At 39.7% G+C, this 17,891-nt stretch overlaps 2 protein-coding genes across 2 annotated transcripts in view; one reads left to right on the forward strand and one right to left on the reverse strand.

The window, feature by feature from the left end:
- LOC129773126 (fructose-bisphosphate aldolase-like) overlaps window positions 1-17,891 on the forward strand; it is a 609,238-nt gene that overhangs the window by 449,937 nt on the left and 141,410 nt on the right. The window lies entirely within an intron of this gene.
- The window catches only part of LOC129773125 (odorant receptor coreceptor), a 30,235-nt gene that overhangs the window by 10,948 nt on the left and 1,396 nt on the right, over window positions 1-17,891 (reverse strand). Inside the window, exons 2-3 of the mRNA XM_055776688.1 lie at window positions 12,335-12,773; window positions 12,072-12,232 (exon numbers count right to left, since the gene is read on the reverse strand). Of these exons, the coding sequence (XP_055632663.1) occupies window positions 12,072-12,232; window positions 12,335-12,773 (600 nt within the window). The remainder of the gene's footprint in view (window positions 1-12,071; window positions 12,233-12,334; window positions 12,774-17,891) is intronic.

Consider the following 17,891-nt stretch of genomic DNA (forward strand, 5'->3'; position numbering starts at 1 on the left):
TTTGCAACAATTGATGCAAACATGGCCCCTCCTTGCAATGATTATCTCTCTTGATGTCTAATTCAAATAGAGAGGTCGGAGATATCACTGTTTTACAGTGGAATTGTCGTAGTCTTATCCCTAAATTGGATACATTCAAATTTTTAATTCATAACTTCAATTGTGATGTTTTTGCTCTGTCCGAAACTTGGCTTTCTTCGCGAGATGATCTCTCTTTCCACGATTTTAATATTATACGCTTGGACCGTGATGACAGATACGGAGGGGTGCTATTGGGGATCAATAAGTGCCACTCATTTTTTCGAATTGACCTTCCACCTATTGGAGGGATTGAAGCTGTTGCTTGTCATGCAAACATCAGAGGAAAAGACCTCTGTATTGTCAGCTTGTATTGGCCTCCGAGAGCTGCGGTTAGCCGCAAGCAACTTGTTGACATGTGCTCACTCCTTCCTGAGCCACGATTGATCTTGGGAGACTTCAATTCTCACGGAACTGCCTGGGGGGAACAGTACGACGACAATCGTTCACTGTTGATATATGATCTTTGTAACAGCTTCAATATGACCGTTTTGAACACTGGGGAAACAACACGTGTACCTAAACCTCCTGCTAACCCAAGTGCTCTTGACCTCTCGCTTTGCTCGAATTCACTATCGTTAGATTGCAAGTGGAATGTAATCCAGGACCCCAACGGTAGTGATCACTTGCCAATCAAAATTTCCATCACCATTGGGTCGAATTTTTCTGAATCTATAAACATGGCATATGACCTCACAAGACACATTGACTGGAAAAAATATGCGGACGCGATTGCTCTAGCCATCAATTCCAGAGATGGTTTACCTCCATTGGAGGAGTATAACTTCCTTTCTCGTTTGATCTATGACAGCGCGGTTCGCGCTCAAACGAAACCCATCCCAGGTTCCATCATTTCCCGAAGGCCTCCCAATCCATGGTGGGATAGCCAATGTTCCACGCTTTATCAGTATAAATCGAACGCATTCAAAGCTTTTCGGAAACGTGGAACCCCTGAAAATTTTCAGACGTATTTGGACCTTGAAAATCAATTTAAAAACTTGATCAAAGGTAAAAAACGTGCTTATTGGCGAAATTTCGTGGGAGGTTTGTCACGAGAAACGTCAATGAAAAAATTATGGAAAGTGGCTCGAAACATGAGAAATCGCTCTTCATCCAATGAAAGCGAGGAATATTCACATCGATGGATTTTGAATTTTGCACGGAAGGTTTGTCCTGATTCCGCTCCTGTGCAAAAAATTGTTCGAGATATACCACAAGATAGGTGCGATCTTGATTCCGAGTTTTCGATGGTAGAATTCTCTCTTGCTCTGCTTTCATGTAACAATTCTGCTCCGGGATCGGATAGAATTAAGTTCAACTTGCTGAAAAACCTCCCTGATGTGGCGAAACATCGCTTGTTGAATTTATTCAATCGGTTTCTGGAGAATAATATTGTTCCAGATGATTGGAGACAAGTACGAGTTATAGCTATTCAAAAACCCGGAAAACCCGCGTCCGACTTCAATTCGTACCGCCCAATAGCAATGCTGTCTTGTATACGGAAATTGTTGGAGAAAATGATCTTGTTTCGCCTTGATCGATGGGTTGAAACGAATGGCCTACTCTCAGATACACAATATGGGTTCCGCAGGGGCAAGGGGACGAATGATTTTTTTTTATTTTTTTTATATAAATCGTTTATTTTTACAGGCTCAGTTACATTAGTTTAAAGGAGCCGAATTCTTAAGTATATGTTTTAAAACTATACATAAATAATTTTCCTAACACTATGGTTAGTAAGGTGGAAAACCGATTACTCGCGGTTTACTCGAGTTTAGAGGGTGACATCTTTCAGGAAAGGGATGGGATATAAGGGAATTGTTACAATGTTGATGATCACACTCGATTCTTAAATCTATTGTATATTTACATTACAACTTATTTTACTGTTTATACCATGGGGGCCAATCGCTCGCAATGGATGAAAAGGAGGGTATAAGGACATAGGTACAATCACACACGAAGATCGATAGCTTTAAGGAAAACATATATTTGGGTCATGTAATCAAGGTCTAACCGAGCCAACACATCTCTCACCGGCACATTGGGCTGTCTTCCTCGGGCCCGAAGGGAGTTTTCTAAATTCGATCTGGCGACAAGATACATCTCGCACGACCAAACAACATGCTCGATGTCGTGATAACCTTGACCACAGACGCAGAGATTGTTGCTGGAAAGATTGAAACGAAAGAGAAGCGCATCTAACGAACAGTGATTGGACGTGAGTCGGGAGAAGGTGCGAATAAAGTCCCGACTCAAGTCCAGACTTTTGAACCACGGTTTGAGGCTAACCTTAGGGATAATCGAGTGAAACCACCGGCCCAATTCATCTTCGTTCCATTTGCGTTGCCAGTTAGCGATGGTATTTTTACGGACTAAAGAAAAAAATTCATTGAAGGCGATTTGACGCTGGTAAATGTCGCCTTCAATCGCACCTACCTTTGCTAATGAGTCAGCCCTCTCATTACCCGGAATTGAGCAATGTGAAGGGACCCAGACAAAGGTAATGACATAACAGCGTCTGGATAAAGCACTCAAAATTTCTCGTATTCTCTCAAGGAAGTACGGCGAGTGCTTTTCCGGCCTCACTGAACGGATAGCTTCGACAGAGCTCAGACTATCCGTTATAATGTAATAGTGTTCAACAGGTCGTGAGGCGACGCTGTCTAGCGCCCAGTGTATTGCTGCCAATTCAGCAATATACACTGAGCAAGGATTCTGAAGACTGTGGGAGGTGCTAAAAATTTCGTTGAACACTCCAAATCCTGTGGACTCATTCATAGAGGACCCATCAGTAAAGTACATATTATCACAATTGATACCCCCATACTTTGAATCGAAGATCGTTGGAGCGATCCTCGATCGTTGATAATCTGAATATCCATGGATATCCTGTTTCATGGACAGATCAAAATGCACAGAGGAATTGATGTAGTCAGGAAAACAAACACGGTTGGGAATATACGAAGAAGGATCAACCTGCATGGAGATGAATTCATGATATGAACTCATGAATCCGGAGTGAAAATGTAGCTCGATCAGCTGCTCAAAATTCCCGATCACCAATGGGTTCATAACCTTACACCGGATGAGGAACCGAAGAGATAATAAATTGAAGCGATCTTTTAGTGGGAGTAGGCCTGCCAAAACCTCGAGACTCATGGTATGCGTTGAGGGCATACATCCCAACGCAATACGGAGACAAAGATACTGAATTCGCTCGAGTTTAATGAGGTGTGTTTTGGCAGCTGATTGAAAACAGAAACTGCCATACTCCATCACTGAGAGAATAGTTGTTCGATACAACATTATAAGATCTTCGGGATGGGCTCCCCACCAGGTGCCGGTAATTGTACGGAGAAAGTTTATTCTTTGTTGACATTTTTTACTCAGATACCTAATATGGACCCCCCAAGTACATTTGGAGTCGAACCAGACCCCAAGATACTTGAATGACATAGCATGAGTGATCGGTTTACCCAAAAGTTGAAGCTTTGGTTTTGCTGGTCTATGCTTCCTAGAAAAAACCACCATCTCTGTTTTCTCCGTGGAGAATTCGATCCCTAGCCCAATGGCCCAGGTTGAAAAATTGTTCAAAGTATCTTGTAAGGGTCCTTGCAGGTCGGATTCGTTTGATCCTACGACAGACACCACTCCATCATCTGCAAGTTGTCTTAGGCTGCAATTTTGTGTAAGGCAATTGTCGATGTCGCTTACATAGAAGTTGTACAAAAGGGGGCTTAAACATGAGCCCTGGGGGAGGCCCATGTAAGAGACCCGACTTACTGCCGAATCTCCGTGAGAAAAGTTCAAATGTTTCTCACAAAGCAAGTTATATAACATATTATTCAATCGAGGCGGCAGACCCCGAGAGTGTAATTTGTCCGACAAAACCTCTATTGAAACAGAATCAAAGGCCCCCTTTATGTCCAAGAATACTGAAGCCATTTGTTTTTTTTCGGCGTAAGCCATTTGAATTTCTGAAGAAAGCAACGCAAGACAATCATTCGTCCCCTTGCCCCTGCGGAACCCATATTGTGTATCTGAGAGTAAGGCATTCGTTTCAACCCAACGATCAAGGCGAAACAAGATCATTTTCTCCAACAATTTCCGTATACAAGACAGCATTGCTATTGGGCGGTACGAATTGAAGTCGGACGCGGGTTTTCCGGGTTTTTGAATAGCTATAACTCGTACTTGTCTCCAATCATCCGGAACAACATTATGCTCCAGAAACTTATTGAATAAATTCAACAAGCGATGTTTGGCCACATCGGGGAGGTTTTTTAACAAGTTGAACTTAATTCTATCCGATCCTGGAGCCGAATTGTTACTTGAAAGGAGAGCAAGAGAGAATTCTACCATCGAAAACTCGGAATCAAGATCGCACCTATCTTGTGGTATATCTCGAACAATTCTTTGCACGGGAGCGAAATCGGGACAAACCTTTCGCGCAAAATTAAAAATCCATCGATGTGAATGTTCCTCGCTTTCATTCGATGAAGAGCGATTTCTCATGTTTCGAGCCACTTTCCATAATTTTTTCATTGACGTTTCTCGTGACAAACCTCCCACGAAATTTCGCCAATAAGCACGTTTTTTACCTTTGATCAAGTTTTTAAATTGATTTTCAAGGTCTAAATACGTTTGAAAATTGTCAATGGTTCCTCGTTTCCGAAAAGCTTTAAATGCATTCGATTTTTCTACATAAAGCTTTGAACATTGGCTATCCCACCATGGATTGGGAGGCCTTCGGTGAATGGTGGAACCTGGGATGGGTTTCGTTTGAGCGCGAACCGCGCTGTCATGGATCAAACGAGAAAGGAAGTTATACTCCTCCAATGGAGGTAAACCATCTCTGGAATTGATGGCTAGAGTAATCGCGTCCGCATATTTTTTCCAGTCAATGTGTCTTGTGAGGTCATATGCCATGTTTATAGATTCAGAAGAATTCGACCCAATGGTGATGGAAATTTTGATTGGCAAGTGATCACTACCGTTGGGATCCTGGATTACATTCCACTTGCAATCTAACGATAGTGAATTCGAGCAAAGCGAGAGGTCAAGAGCACTTGGGTTAGCAGGAGGTTTAGGCACACGTGTTGTTTCCCCAGTGTTCAAAACGGTCATATTGAAGCTGTTACAAAGGTCATATATCAACAATGAACGATTGTCGTCGTACTGTTCCCCCCAGGCAGTTCCGTGAGAGTTGAAGTCTCCCAAGATCAATCGTGGCTCAGGAAGGAGTGAGCACATGTCAACAAGTTGTTTGCGGCTAACCGCAGCTCTCGGAGGCCAATACAAGCTGACAATACAGAGGTCTTTGCCTTTAATGTTTGCATGACAAGCAACAGCTTCGATCCCTCCAATAGGTGGAAGGTCAATTCGGAAAAATGAGTGGCACTTATTGATCCCCAATAGCACCCCTCCGTATCTGTCATCACGGTCCAAGCGTATAATATTAAAATCGTGGAAAGAGAGATCATCTCGCGAAGAAAGCCAAGTTTCGGACAGAGCAAAAACATCACAATTGAACTTATGAATTAAAAATTTGAATGCATCCAATTTAGGGATAAGACTACGACAATTCCACTGTAAAACAGTGATATCTCCGACCTCTCTATTCAAATTAGACATCAAGAGAGATAATCATTGCAAGGAGGGGCCATGTTTGCATCAATTGTTGCAAAATTGTCTTTAGTACTGGAAGCATTGAGATGACAATGGTTCTGATGGAATCGGAAACATTAAAACACGTGAAGATTTGATCCACAAGGTCAGTCAACTTTATAAATCCCGATTGGGAAGTTGAGCTGGACGCAAAAAAAGGGACAGTTGGGGTTTTTGATGTCCCCTCGAGTGCTGGGTCGTTCGAAGGTGAACTATTCCCACGGAAGCCAGGAGGAACCTGATTTTGCTTGTCCGCTGCACTCGATATTTTAGGCAAGCTAACATGGGGTACCACCGATGGGACTTGTCGTTGAACTTTGGGAGTGGACACATTTTTGCGCCGGGAATTCCCTTTGAAAATAAACGGTGTGCCCTCGTTAGCTGTATCCGCTTCCAATTCGTCAACTGGCAGTGAAGCAAAGACATTGTTTGTTGGTAATGGTTGTTGTTGAGCCAGTGGGGAAGCGCCCTTTAAGATATCCGCGAAAGTGCGTTTCGAGCGTTCCTTCAAAGAGCGCTTTTGTTTATCCCAGCGACTCTTGTAAGTTTCACAAGCTGAGAGCACGTGTGGGAATCCCCCGCAATATGGACACTTATGCTCAGTCGCACTGCAGGATTTCCCCTCATGTTGCTCTCCGCATGTGGCACAGCGCTCCTTGTTGGCGCAATAAGCTGCTGTATGACCAACTGACTTGCATTTGTTGCAAGTCATGGGCTTTGGCACGAAGAGTCGCACCGGCAGCCTCAATTTGTCCACCATAACGTAGTCAGGGAGGGCGGCACCAGCAAAAGTGACTCGAAACGAGTCGTACGGCGTAAATTTCTTTTCTACTCCTTCCTGGGTAACTTTTCCAAGTTGGCGACATTCCAAGATTTTGACTTCCATCGAAGGAAGCCTCTTGAACCTGCCAACTCCCATACTTTCTATAGTTTTGCACGTCAGACCCGTTTCAGATATAACGCCCCCAATTTCTACGTTATGGGAGGGAATAAAAACTCGATATTCGAGGATGAAATGCTTATCAGCAACAATATCGTTCGCGTCCTTTCGGTTAGTCACGACAACTCGCAGTTTGTTCGGTCTTACTTTGCAAATTTCCGAAACAGAGGTGTATCTTTTCAGATCTGTCATAATCTGTACGACCCTCAAGGCTTTACCATTAGGTTTGGGCCGGAAAAAAACAACCCAAGGACCAGCGTCAGGCGCATCGTCCGGATAAACCCTGACACGGGGAGCGGAAACAATAGGAGAGGAATTCGAGGACAAGGTTTGAGTGGGGACAGTAACATCAGAGGGGGGAAGGGATGTCGATGATTGGGTGGAAGTATTGGAGGAATCAGGGGAAAGGTTTGCAATCTTTTTTTTGGAGGGGGGCTTGGTAGTGTGAGTTGACTCGTCCCCAGAAGAAGAATCTTCGGGCATAGGAGTCCGTTTAAGGGACTTACTACACCCTGCTTGAGCAAGCGAGGGGGAGTCTGAAATGTCCATGTCTAGACCCCCACCCTCCTCCATTCTTAGAACGAACGATTATTATCTTTACAATTTTTTTATCTCACTTGTAAAAAAAAAAAAACTTAAATAAAATAAAAATAATCACATAAATTTGTTGTTCCGATATGCGCTCTGTTACCCTATTAAGGGAGACACAAAAGTCACGCGCTACGGAGACAACACAATAGCAGAAGTTATTGTTGTACTCAACTGATTGTTGTTATTGTTGTCAACCACGTGTTGACGATGCCGTTATGGTTATTGATCCACTACAGACGCCGATCCAGACCACTGCAGAGGCGCTGCTTCCTCGGTTCTGGCTGCTTTGGGCACTTTGGGCACTAATTCACCACAGAACACACGAGAAAAAAAAACCAACTCGTTGGGGAGAAGAGAAAAAAAAACTTCGAGAACAATGCTTGAGGAGTGATGAATAGCACATCCAGCTCCATCAAGTTGTTAGCGAGGAATGGGGACGAATGATTGTCTTGCGTTGCTTTCTTCAGAAATTCAAATGGCTTACGCCGGAAAAAAACAAATGGCTTCAGTATTCTTGGACATAAAGGGGGCCTTTGATTCTGTTTCAATAGAGGTTTTGACAGACAAATTACACTCTCGGGGTCTGCCGCCTCTATTGAATAATATGTTATATAACTTGCTTTGTGAGAAGCATTTGAACTTTTCTCAAGGAGATTCGGCAGTAAGTCGGGTCTCTTACATGGGCCTCCCCCAGGGCTCATGTTTAAGCCCCCTTTTGTACAACTTCTATGTAAGCGACATCGACAATTGCCTTACACAAAATTGCAGCTTAAGACAACTTGCAGATGATGGAGTGGTCTCTGTCGTAGGATCAACAGAATCCGACCTACAAGAACCCTTACAAGATACTTTGAACAATTTTTCAACCTGGGCCATTGGGCTAGGGATCGAATTCTCCACGGAGAAAACAGAGATGGTGGTTTTTTCTAGGAAGCATAGACCAGCAAAACCAAAGCTTCAACTTTTGGGTAAACCGATCACTCATGCTATGTCATTCAAGTATCTTGGGGTCTGGTGCGACTCCAAATGTACTTGAGGGGCCCATATTAGGTATCTGAGTAAAAAATGCCAACAAAGAATAAATTTTCTCCGTACAATTACCGGCACCTGGTGGGGAGCCCATCCCGAAGATCTTATAATGTTGTATAGAACAACTATTCTCTCAGTGATGGAGTATGGCAGTTTCTGTTTTCAATCAGCTGCCAAAACACACTTAATTAAACTCGAGCGAATTCAGTATCTTTGTCTCCGTATTGCGTTGGGATGTATGCCCTCAACGCATACCATGAGTCTCGAGGTTTTGGCAGGCCTACTCCCACTAAAAGATCGCTTCAATTTATTATCTCTTCGGTTCTTCATCCGGTGTAAGGTCATGAACCTATTGGTGATCGGAAATTTTGAGCGGCTGATCGAGCTAAATTTTCACTCCGGATTCATGAGTTCATATCATGAATTCATCTCCATGCAGGTTGATTCTTCTTCGTATATTCCCAACCGTGTTTGTTTCCCTGACTACATCAATTCCTCTGTGCATTTTGATCTGTCCATGAAGCAAGATATCCATGGATATTCAGATTACCAACGATCGAGGATCGCTCCAACGATCTTCGATGAAAAATATAGGGGTATCAATTGTGATAATATGTACTTTACTGATGGGTCCACTATAAATGAGTCCACAGGATTTGGAGTGTTCAACGAATTTTTTAGCACCTCACACAGTCTTCAGAATCCTTGCTCAGTGTATATTGCTGAATTGGCAGCAATTCATTGGGCGCTGGACAGCGTCGCCTCACGACCTGTTGAACACTATTACATTGTAACGGATAGTCTTAGCTCTGTCGAAGCTATCCGTTCAGTGAGGCCGGAAAAGCACTCGCCGTACTTCCTTGAGAGAATACGAAAAATTTTGAGTGCTTTATCCAGACGCTGTTATGTCATTACGTTTGTGTGGGTCCCTTCTCATTGCTCAATTCCGGGTAATGAGAGGGCTGACTCATTAGCAAAGGTAGGTGCGATTGAAGGCGATATTTATCAGCGTCAAATCGCCTTCAATGAATTTTACTCTTTAGTCCGTAAAAATACCATCGCTAACTGGCAACGCAAATGGAACGAAGATGAATTGGGCCGGTGGCTTCACTCGATTAACCCTAAGGTTAGCCTCAAACCATGGTTCAAAAGTCTGGACTTGAGTCGGGACTTTATTCGCACCTTCTCCCGACTCATGTCCAATCACTGTTCGTTAGACGCGCTACTCTTTCGTTTCAATCTGGCCGGCAGCAATATCTGCGTTTGTGGCCGAGGTTACCACGACATCGAACACGTTGTTTGGTCGTGTGAGGTGTATCTTGTTGCCAGATCGAATTTAGAGAACTCCCTTCGGGCTAGAGGAAGGCAGCCCAATGTGCCGGTGAGAGATGTGTTGGCTCGGTTAGACCTTGATTACATGTCCCAAATATATGTTTTCCTTAAATCTATCGATGTTCGTGTGTGATTATCCTTATATCCTTATACCCTCCATTTCTTCCTTTGTGAGTAATTGGTCCGCTTGCTATAAACAGAAGAATGAAATGTAAATTCACAACTGATGTACGAATAGATTTAAGAATTGAGTGTGTGTGATTATCAACATTGTAATAATTTCCTTATACCCCATCCTTTTCCTGAGAAAATGTCACCCTTTTAATCTCGAGTCCACCACGAGTAATCGGTTTCCCACATTACTAACCATAGATTTAAGAAAATTGTTCATATATATAGTTTTAAAAATATATTTAAGATTTCGGCTCCTTTAAACTTATGTAACTGAGCCTGTAAAAATAAACGAATTTATATAAAAAAATATAGCTCACAGGTGGTCCACTGGCTTCATTGTCTTTGCTAATTTCCCAACAAACGGTTGCATAAGGTTTTTTCGGACAAGGATTTTGAATGATCAAATGATTTCACCTACTGGAGCGGAGATAGCACTGACTCATCAGGTCATACAACAATGCTGCAAAACATTGCGTCTACAGCACAGATAAATTTTATTTAGACAACTTTGTCCCCAGAAAATGTTGAACCTTTTCCAAAAACTTCACCATGGAAAACCACCACTCGAAAACGGAAGAAAGCAAAATCACGAATTTTTACTGACTTTACTCGTAGCAAGCAGTTTTCTTTCAGACAAATACTGATAAACAGAAAAATTCAGAATATGCTGGAAATAAGAGGAAACGGGAGTAATTGTTGATAAACATAAAATTTTAATTTTTTTTTCGTTGTCCGAAAGTGCCCCAGTACTGTCCGAAACTGCCCCACACATGGGGCACATTCGGACAAAAAGGCAATTTTCGAAAATTCGAATAAACCATTCGTAATCGCATCAACGCACACCTCTAACACGTTCTTATGATACATTGATGTCCAAATAATAACCAGGATGAATTCAGAATTTTTTTTAAGTTTACAAAAAATATTAAAAATCAAGGGAAAAAAAGTGTCCCAATGTGCCCCCCTCTCCCCCACACTTTCATCATCAGAAGAAAGGTGAAAAATCGAACTTTTTTTTTGCTTGGAGGTAAAGTAGTCATCTAGTGGGGGCAAAGTGGCCACTCACACATATCAAGCTAAATGGGATAGATTTATGCGTTTTATTCGTAAAAAAATGGTTCAAATCATATTTGGCCTATTCACTATTCATATCGTCTCAATTTAAATTTTCTCATGCATACACAAACGAAGTAAGAAACTCATTACGTTCCGCATAATGAGGCTTGTTTTAGTTGGAGTGGCATATTTATCCAGGGTCAAAGCCACAAAAGGACTTCTTCAAGAGCAGATGTGATGCGGCATATCAGCTTTAGTAAACAGAACATTATAAGTTGTTATTCACCTATGGCCACTTTGCCACAAACATCAAAATAATTTCTATGCTAATTAATCGCTGAGCTTAAACAAAATATGTGTTCACCTCTCCTAGAATATGTAAACAGTCGTCTAAACTGAAACATCAGATTGAATAAACTAAATTTCACGAGAAATCCCTCAATGCCATGCGCAGAGAAATACGACCTAATGGCTATCGAGAGAGCAATTTCTGTTTTTATTTATATTTTGACATGCGACAGCTCTACTGAAGTACAGGGTGACTCAAAAGTCACAAAATTCTTCAAACATAAGGTGACTATCAATACGGCATCTATAGCCAATAGTTATACTACCAAACAAGCAGGTGACCACTTTCCCCGGCATGACCAATTTGCCCCCACTACCCCTATATCCTAAACGATCCCTGCTGCAATACAAATTTATATTTGCGACACGTTATTTATTCTGTGATAAAACAAAGTTTTATGAATTCATTCTTCCTCGTAAAGCGAGTTGCGTGCAAGAACAGAAACTCACAAAAGTAATTTATACAATAATTACATCACACCATAATTTTTACGATGGCACAGACTTTCTAAAATTACAAAAGATAATGTCATTAGTCTGTTGCTTCGTCAATTATTCAAGTATCTAGTAGATCATACAATGTATCCTAGCGAAATATTAGTAGTACGATGTATGATTTTTTCCTCTTTTAATCTCATTTCAATTAACTCTTCGAACCAACAGATGATCCGCTTGAACTACATCTCGCGTGTGCCGAACTTTGACATGTTCAAAGCTCAACGCGACTCATTTATTTTGCTTTCATTTCAGCTGCGATTGAGTAACACCCCGTTCATCCTCCGTACTCGTACGTTGGCAGAATGATAAGTTACGTACGATTATTGAAAAACTTTTCCTCCCCCTCTATACGTACCTGATAAATGAAGGAGAAAACGTACGGCGCGCCGCTCATCGCGTCCCAAGGGTACCATGCTTTAATGGGGAGCCTTGGAATTTCCACCGTGTACGTTTCGTTGGTTTCCTTATCCATCACATTTTTCACGCTCTCGCCGAAGAATGTAATCGTGACCCAGGCTGGTATAAGACAGAAACAAAACGAGAAATAAAGGGTTAACGCGTAATTAATCAACGCAAGTGATTTCGCTGGAAATAACTTTGGGACCTGGTGATACTGACCCACGACCGAGAGTACGGTGGTCGCCATAACCATGACGAGCAACTTTCTCATCTTGGCCAACGCAATAGAATGGTACCGGGCATCGGACTCCGCAAACAGTGGGTGGGCATTTGGCTGGTTCCATATACCAAGCGTCCGGTAGAAGTTTTCCGAGTTGATAGCAAAGAAGATGAATTTGGTCACCGAATGGGTGAAAAACAGGGTCGTAATCGTATTCGCCGTCAACTCGTTCACGTCGTCCATGTTCAGTATCAAGTTTCCCACTATGGACGCAAATTGTAGCAGTATCATGATCAGATTCCACCAGGAGTACACCTTGCGGATGAATATCGGTCCGGACACGTAGCGAAACAGAAAATGGCCGACACCCTGCATCAGCCGGATGTTGGGCATTAGGTCCGCCACCAGACCGGTGTACTTGGTTGGTTGAACATTCATCTGTATATAGCAAGATTTTTTGTTGTTGGAAACAGAAATGAGAGAAAGGAAAAAATTATTATGTCTCAATAGAAATTATATTAATTTTTTCACTTTATTCGCTTTGACACAAAAGACTTATTCAAGTGTTAATGAGATGATAAAAATTATACTACGCAGATAATGAACAATTACCGACGCTATGCATAGGTCATGTTTCAATTTAACAACAGCGACAATCTCCATGATGCGCCAAATGAGATTTTGCTGACAGGTTCAATTATTGTTAATTAAAAATGTGAATTTTCCGAATAGAACGGAGAGTCCCGGGTGTCTCACAAAGAAATTGTATACAATATCAAAGCTTATATGGTATCGCCGAGAAACGATCTTTTGAATGCTGTTTCATAAAATTTAATAAGATTTATTTCGTTCGGGTGATAATCGATTTTCAGAAAACTGATGATATCATTGACAATATCATTTATGCCAAAGAACGGATTGTTGTTGGATGGTGGCACTCTAACATTCGAAATATACATACAGGGTCTTTCAGATTAAAGGCTCACGCAACAAATTTTAATAACTTCTACAAAAGTGAACCGATTTTAATTTTTTGAAAACGAAAATAAAGCTTATTTTAGGACATTTTTGATGTGACTACCCTTTTTTTCGATAACGCGTTTTAAACGGTGAACCAGATTTTTCATGCACAACTCTAACAATTCATAACAACTTCGATGCTGTTGAAAATCCGAGGTATTTCTTCTTTAAGTTCCTCCAAATTTTGTGGCCTATTAACATAGCAACGGTCCTTCACGTACCCCCAGAGGAAGTAATCGACAACGAGAAATGTTGAAATTCTTGCCATAAGAGGACTAAGTTGCATTAAGGCTTCGGTTGCTCGAGTAATACGATTTCACTAAAAATACACGTTCTTGTAAATTATATATTTTGACACTAAAAAGCCGAATATTATCGTCCCAAAGTGGGGAATGCAGTGTTACCATCGACGGAGCGAAAAAAATATAAGGAGCTATTCGATTTTTTTCTTGCGTGAGCGTTTAATCTGAAAGACCCTGTATATTGAGAATACTTTAAAATATGAAGAAATAAAATTTATCGGTCTTCATTGTGGCTAAAATTGAGGGTCTTATAATAAAAGGGGTGTAAGTGATTTGATCGATTTCACTTCATCAACGTTTTCTTTAGTTAATAACTCAACTGCAAAAACGTTCCTATTTGAGTTTGCTGTAGAATCCGATAGAGGAGGTCTGACCTACCTTCCACACTTTCAAATACAACTGGGAATGTGTTTTTAGCAAAGTAATGACAAAAAGAGAGGATCGATGTAGAGAAATCGATGATTTCACTTACATCCCTTTCATTTTGAGCCCCTCAATTGAAATAATTTCAAATAGGGAATCTGCATAATCTATTTCTAAATCGCAGGCTATGAGAATCCTTTTTCGTAATTTCGCCGATGATTGAAAAGGAATTTCCTTCCTGATTAATACACAGATTTTTTTTCTGCGAACAACGGAATTTTTCCATTTGTTCAATTTTTTTAAAGTATTTCAATAATTTGTTCAATACTAACACAATGTGAAAAAGCCTTCAAATCTGTATCTTCGGATAAATTCAGTAAATTTAGGGTGGATCTTCTCGTGGTAAGTAATTAGTGAATAATAGGTTTTGAGCAGTATAATCAATCGACCAATGTTGTGGAATATTTCAGCCATTCCATGTCAAACCGATATAGTGGTTCTCAGTTTTTCGTGAAAAGTGGTGATTTTGTTCCTCATCGCAAAATATCAGACCCGTATTTATTATTTTTTCATTAGGGTGCCCATTTCCATTTTAGGGTGGTCCGGAAAAACTACTTTTTTTCCCTTTCTTCCAAGGTTAACTTTTTTTTTTGATAACTTTTGGACTAATGAACCGATTCAGATGATCACCATATCAAATTTAATCCTATTAGTTAGTCTATTCTGAAAACGTAGTGCATCTGTAAAAATTTGAATATACTTCTCTTAGTTATTTATTGTATTTGCTTTTTTTTGTAGTTTACATGATCTCGGGACCAAGGGTGCTCTATATTTTTTTATATTTTTTCTTGAAAGCTGAAGACTTTTTGCATAAAATATCCAGAAATCACAGATGTGTTCTTTTTAGTTTTTGAGTTATGATTTTTCATCGGTTAGGTCTGAAAAATATGTTTTTCTCTTTTTCCAAAAATGACTTTTTTTTAAATTCATAATTTTGAACTACTGGACTGATCCAGATAATCGATATATAAAATTTAAGTCTTAAGTCTTCTATGAAAAAATATTACACTTGCAAAAAACTTGGGTTGGTGTCGCATAGATCTGGTCTAGTCGCATTGCAATATATTGCGAAGAATGAAAAGGTTTTAAATTTCAAAAATCATAAATCAAAAATGAAAGAAACCCATATCTGATCTTTGGATATGTTATGTGAAAAAATATCAGCTTTCTAAAAAAATATAAAAAAATATAACGCCCTTTTTCCGAGACCATGAAAACTATAAAAAGCAAATACAATCAATAATCACGAAAACAAAATCCAATTTTCTCGCAAATGTGATATTTTTTCAAAGAAGACCAGCTGATTGGCTTTAATTTGGTATATCGATCATCTGAATCGGTCGAGTAGTTCAAAATTATATATTTTTGGCAAAAAATGGAAAAAATGATTTACGACCATTTTGCGATGCAGAACTTGTCAATATCCTAATCCTACTCAAAGTTATTGATGTTTTTTTACTCAAAAATTCATGATTTCAATTCTAATTTACTCAAACACGAAAAATAACATAGTTTTGGAAATCACAAATCATGTAGAGTGAAAAATGCTCTTTCAAATACCGCCAATAAAATTTGTTTATGTTTGCCCCAGAAAGAATGACAAACAATTGAAGAGAGCGTATTTTTTTGGGAAGAAATATCAATAACTTCGAGTGAAGTTGAGATATTGACAAGTTCTGCATCGAAAAATGTTTGTATAAGTAAGTTTCAAAAGTTTTTCGAAGACAGTTTGTATGAAGAATTTGAATTATAAAAGTTAGAGCAAGAAAACAGTTTTTTCGTGGTGTCTCTAACGTAACTTAGAAAAAAGACGCTCGATTATTTCAAGAAATAGAAAAAAAATTGTTCTACAAAGATGTCTGGAATAACTGGGACTACAACATTATCGAACTATGTTCACCTCTATCTTTAAGGATAAGGAAGCTAAATTTTGTATTTCATCGACAAGTTTGGTCACCGTATTTTTGATAACATAAAAATGAGCGCTCTATCATATGTAACAATTTTGTCTCATACAGTTTTTGTCTAGAGAATAACTATCGAGCTCTGAATGCTAATTTCCACTTAAATACATCTCCTGGACCATTGTGCAGTGTAAAACAGTCTTGAAATTTGTAGGTCCGGATAAGTGCTGTAAATTTTGGATATATCTGTCTCGTAATATGTAATTGGTGGAGAAAGGAACGCTAGCATCACAATCCGTCGACCAATGTTATAGGATATTCAACGTTATTTATTGTACGACTTATAGGCTTTAGAATTATTATTTAGAATTATGGTGACTATATACCAAAGAGGAGCGCTCTTGTTGTAGATGACGGAAAAGGAGAGTGAAATTGAGTTTCTCTTCGCTACACAGAAGATATGGACATCACTGGCTCGAAATGTAATTGCAGCGTTCGTTCTACTGACACAGAGGAGCGAGGAAATATTGCAATTTAGGCCCCGCTCTTTTTCATTTTATTGGGTTTACACAAACCATTCCGGATATCGAACACACTTAGATGTGAATGAACTGAAAAGTTTAAAGCCTCTGTAATTCAACAAAACATCATTATCAAATAAACAGCCTAACTCAGACAAGCTAGCAGACAACAGTCTCCCCAATGCTAGTATCACACGCAGTGGTTTTGCTTGATACAAATTCCAAGAGGAAATGTCGATGGAAAATATGTCTATAAAAATGGAAGATATCGCACACTGCACTGTAATTTTGTTCGATGATGTCATCGCGCCACATTTTTTATGCCTGGAGGTGAGGTAAACCTGGAGGTAAACTTGACATTATTTTCTCATCAATAAATAGACATAAAATTCAGTAAATATCAAGTGTCAATAATAATTAAAATATTAGTCATTCAAGTGCGCGTAACACAATTTATACAGTATCTTGTCAACCCCTGGGAAACCCATATCGACGATATTGACCACTTAGAGAATCCCTGCTCGGAATTGTAAAGTCCATTAAGGACGCATGATATTTTCTTCTGTTAGCTTTGAAAAATATAAATGTATAAAAGTTTTCTGTCAATTGGCATTAGTATTTAATAGAAGAAAAGAGGCTAAATCAGAAGTACCATCTTTCGATATGTTCGGAAGGGATGATTTTTGAAAGGCTGTTATAACTGTACACCGGAAAATTAAATGTATATAATTTTAAGCTTAAAGTTTCTAATTTAAGAATTACTATTTTTCACTTTGATATATGTTGTAACGAATGTACAAAAATATCTGGGAAAAAAAATATGCATAGCGGTATTTTTCAATTCTTTTTTTCAAATTTTTTGTAGGCAAAGCTAATTATGTTGTAACCATACCAACAATTAACACAATTAGCACAATAATTCAACGGAGGTGATCGTACATCTCACTCTAAAGGCCACGAGATCAATTCTCACTCCCGAAATTCTCCCTTTGGAATGGAAGTAAAGCCGTCGCCCGAGAAACGAACCAGCCAAAAAGCTGAAAGTCACTATAATGAAGCAAAAAGAAAATAATTCAATCATGTGATTCATAGAACGTTCCAATAAGACCATCTACTACAAAGATATCCGGAACTACAAGGACAGGCTGGAAAATGAGAATAATATTATTGTAAAACGATTCCCGTTCTCGAAAGAAGAACATTCTGTGAAACTGTAAGAGTAACTTTAAGCAGTAACTTTAAGCTTTAAGCAAAAAATGGAAAAAATATACCAGATGAACTAATTTTAATCCGAAGCTGCCATTTACATAGTTAGAAACCAAAAGGTTGTCTAATCAAAATATTGGATCAAATCAAAATGAATATCGATATGGCTGTTCGGGATAC

This window comes from Toxorhynchites rutilus, chromosome 3 (genome assembly GCF_029784135.1).
Source record: "Toxorhynchites rutilus septentrionalis strain SRP chromosome 3, ASM2978413v1, whole genome shotgun sequence".
In the NCBI taxonomy this organism is placed as follows: domain Eukaryota; kingdom Metazoa; phylum Arthropoda; class Insecta; order Diptera; family Culicidae; genus Toxorhynchites; species Toxorhynchites rutilus.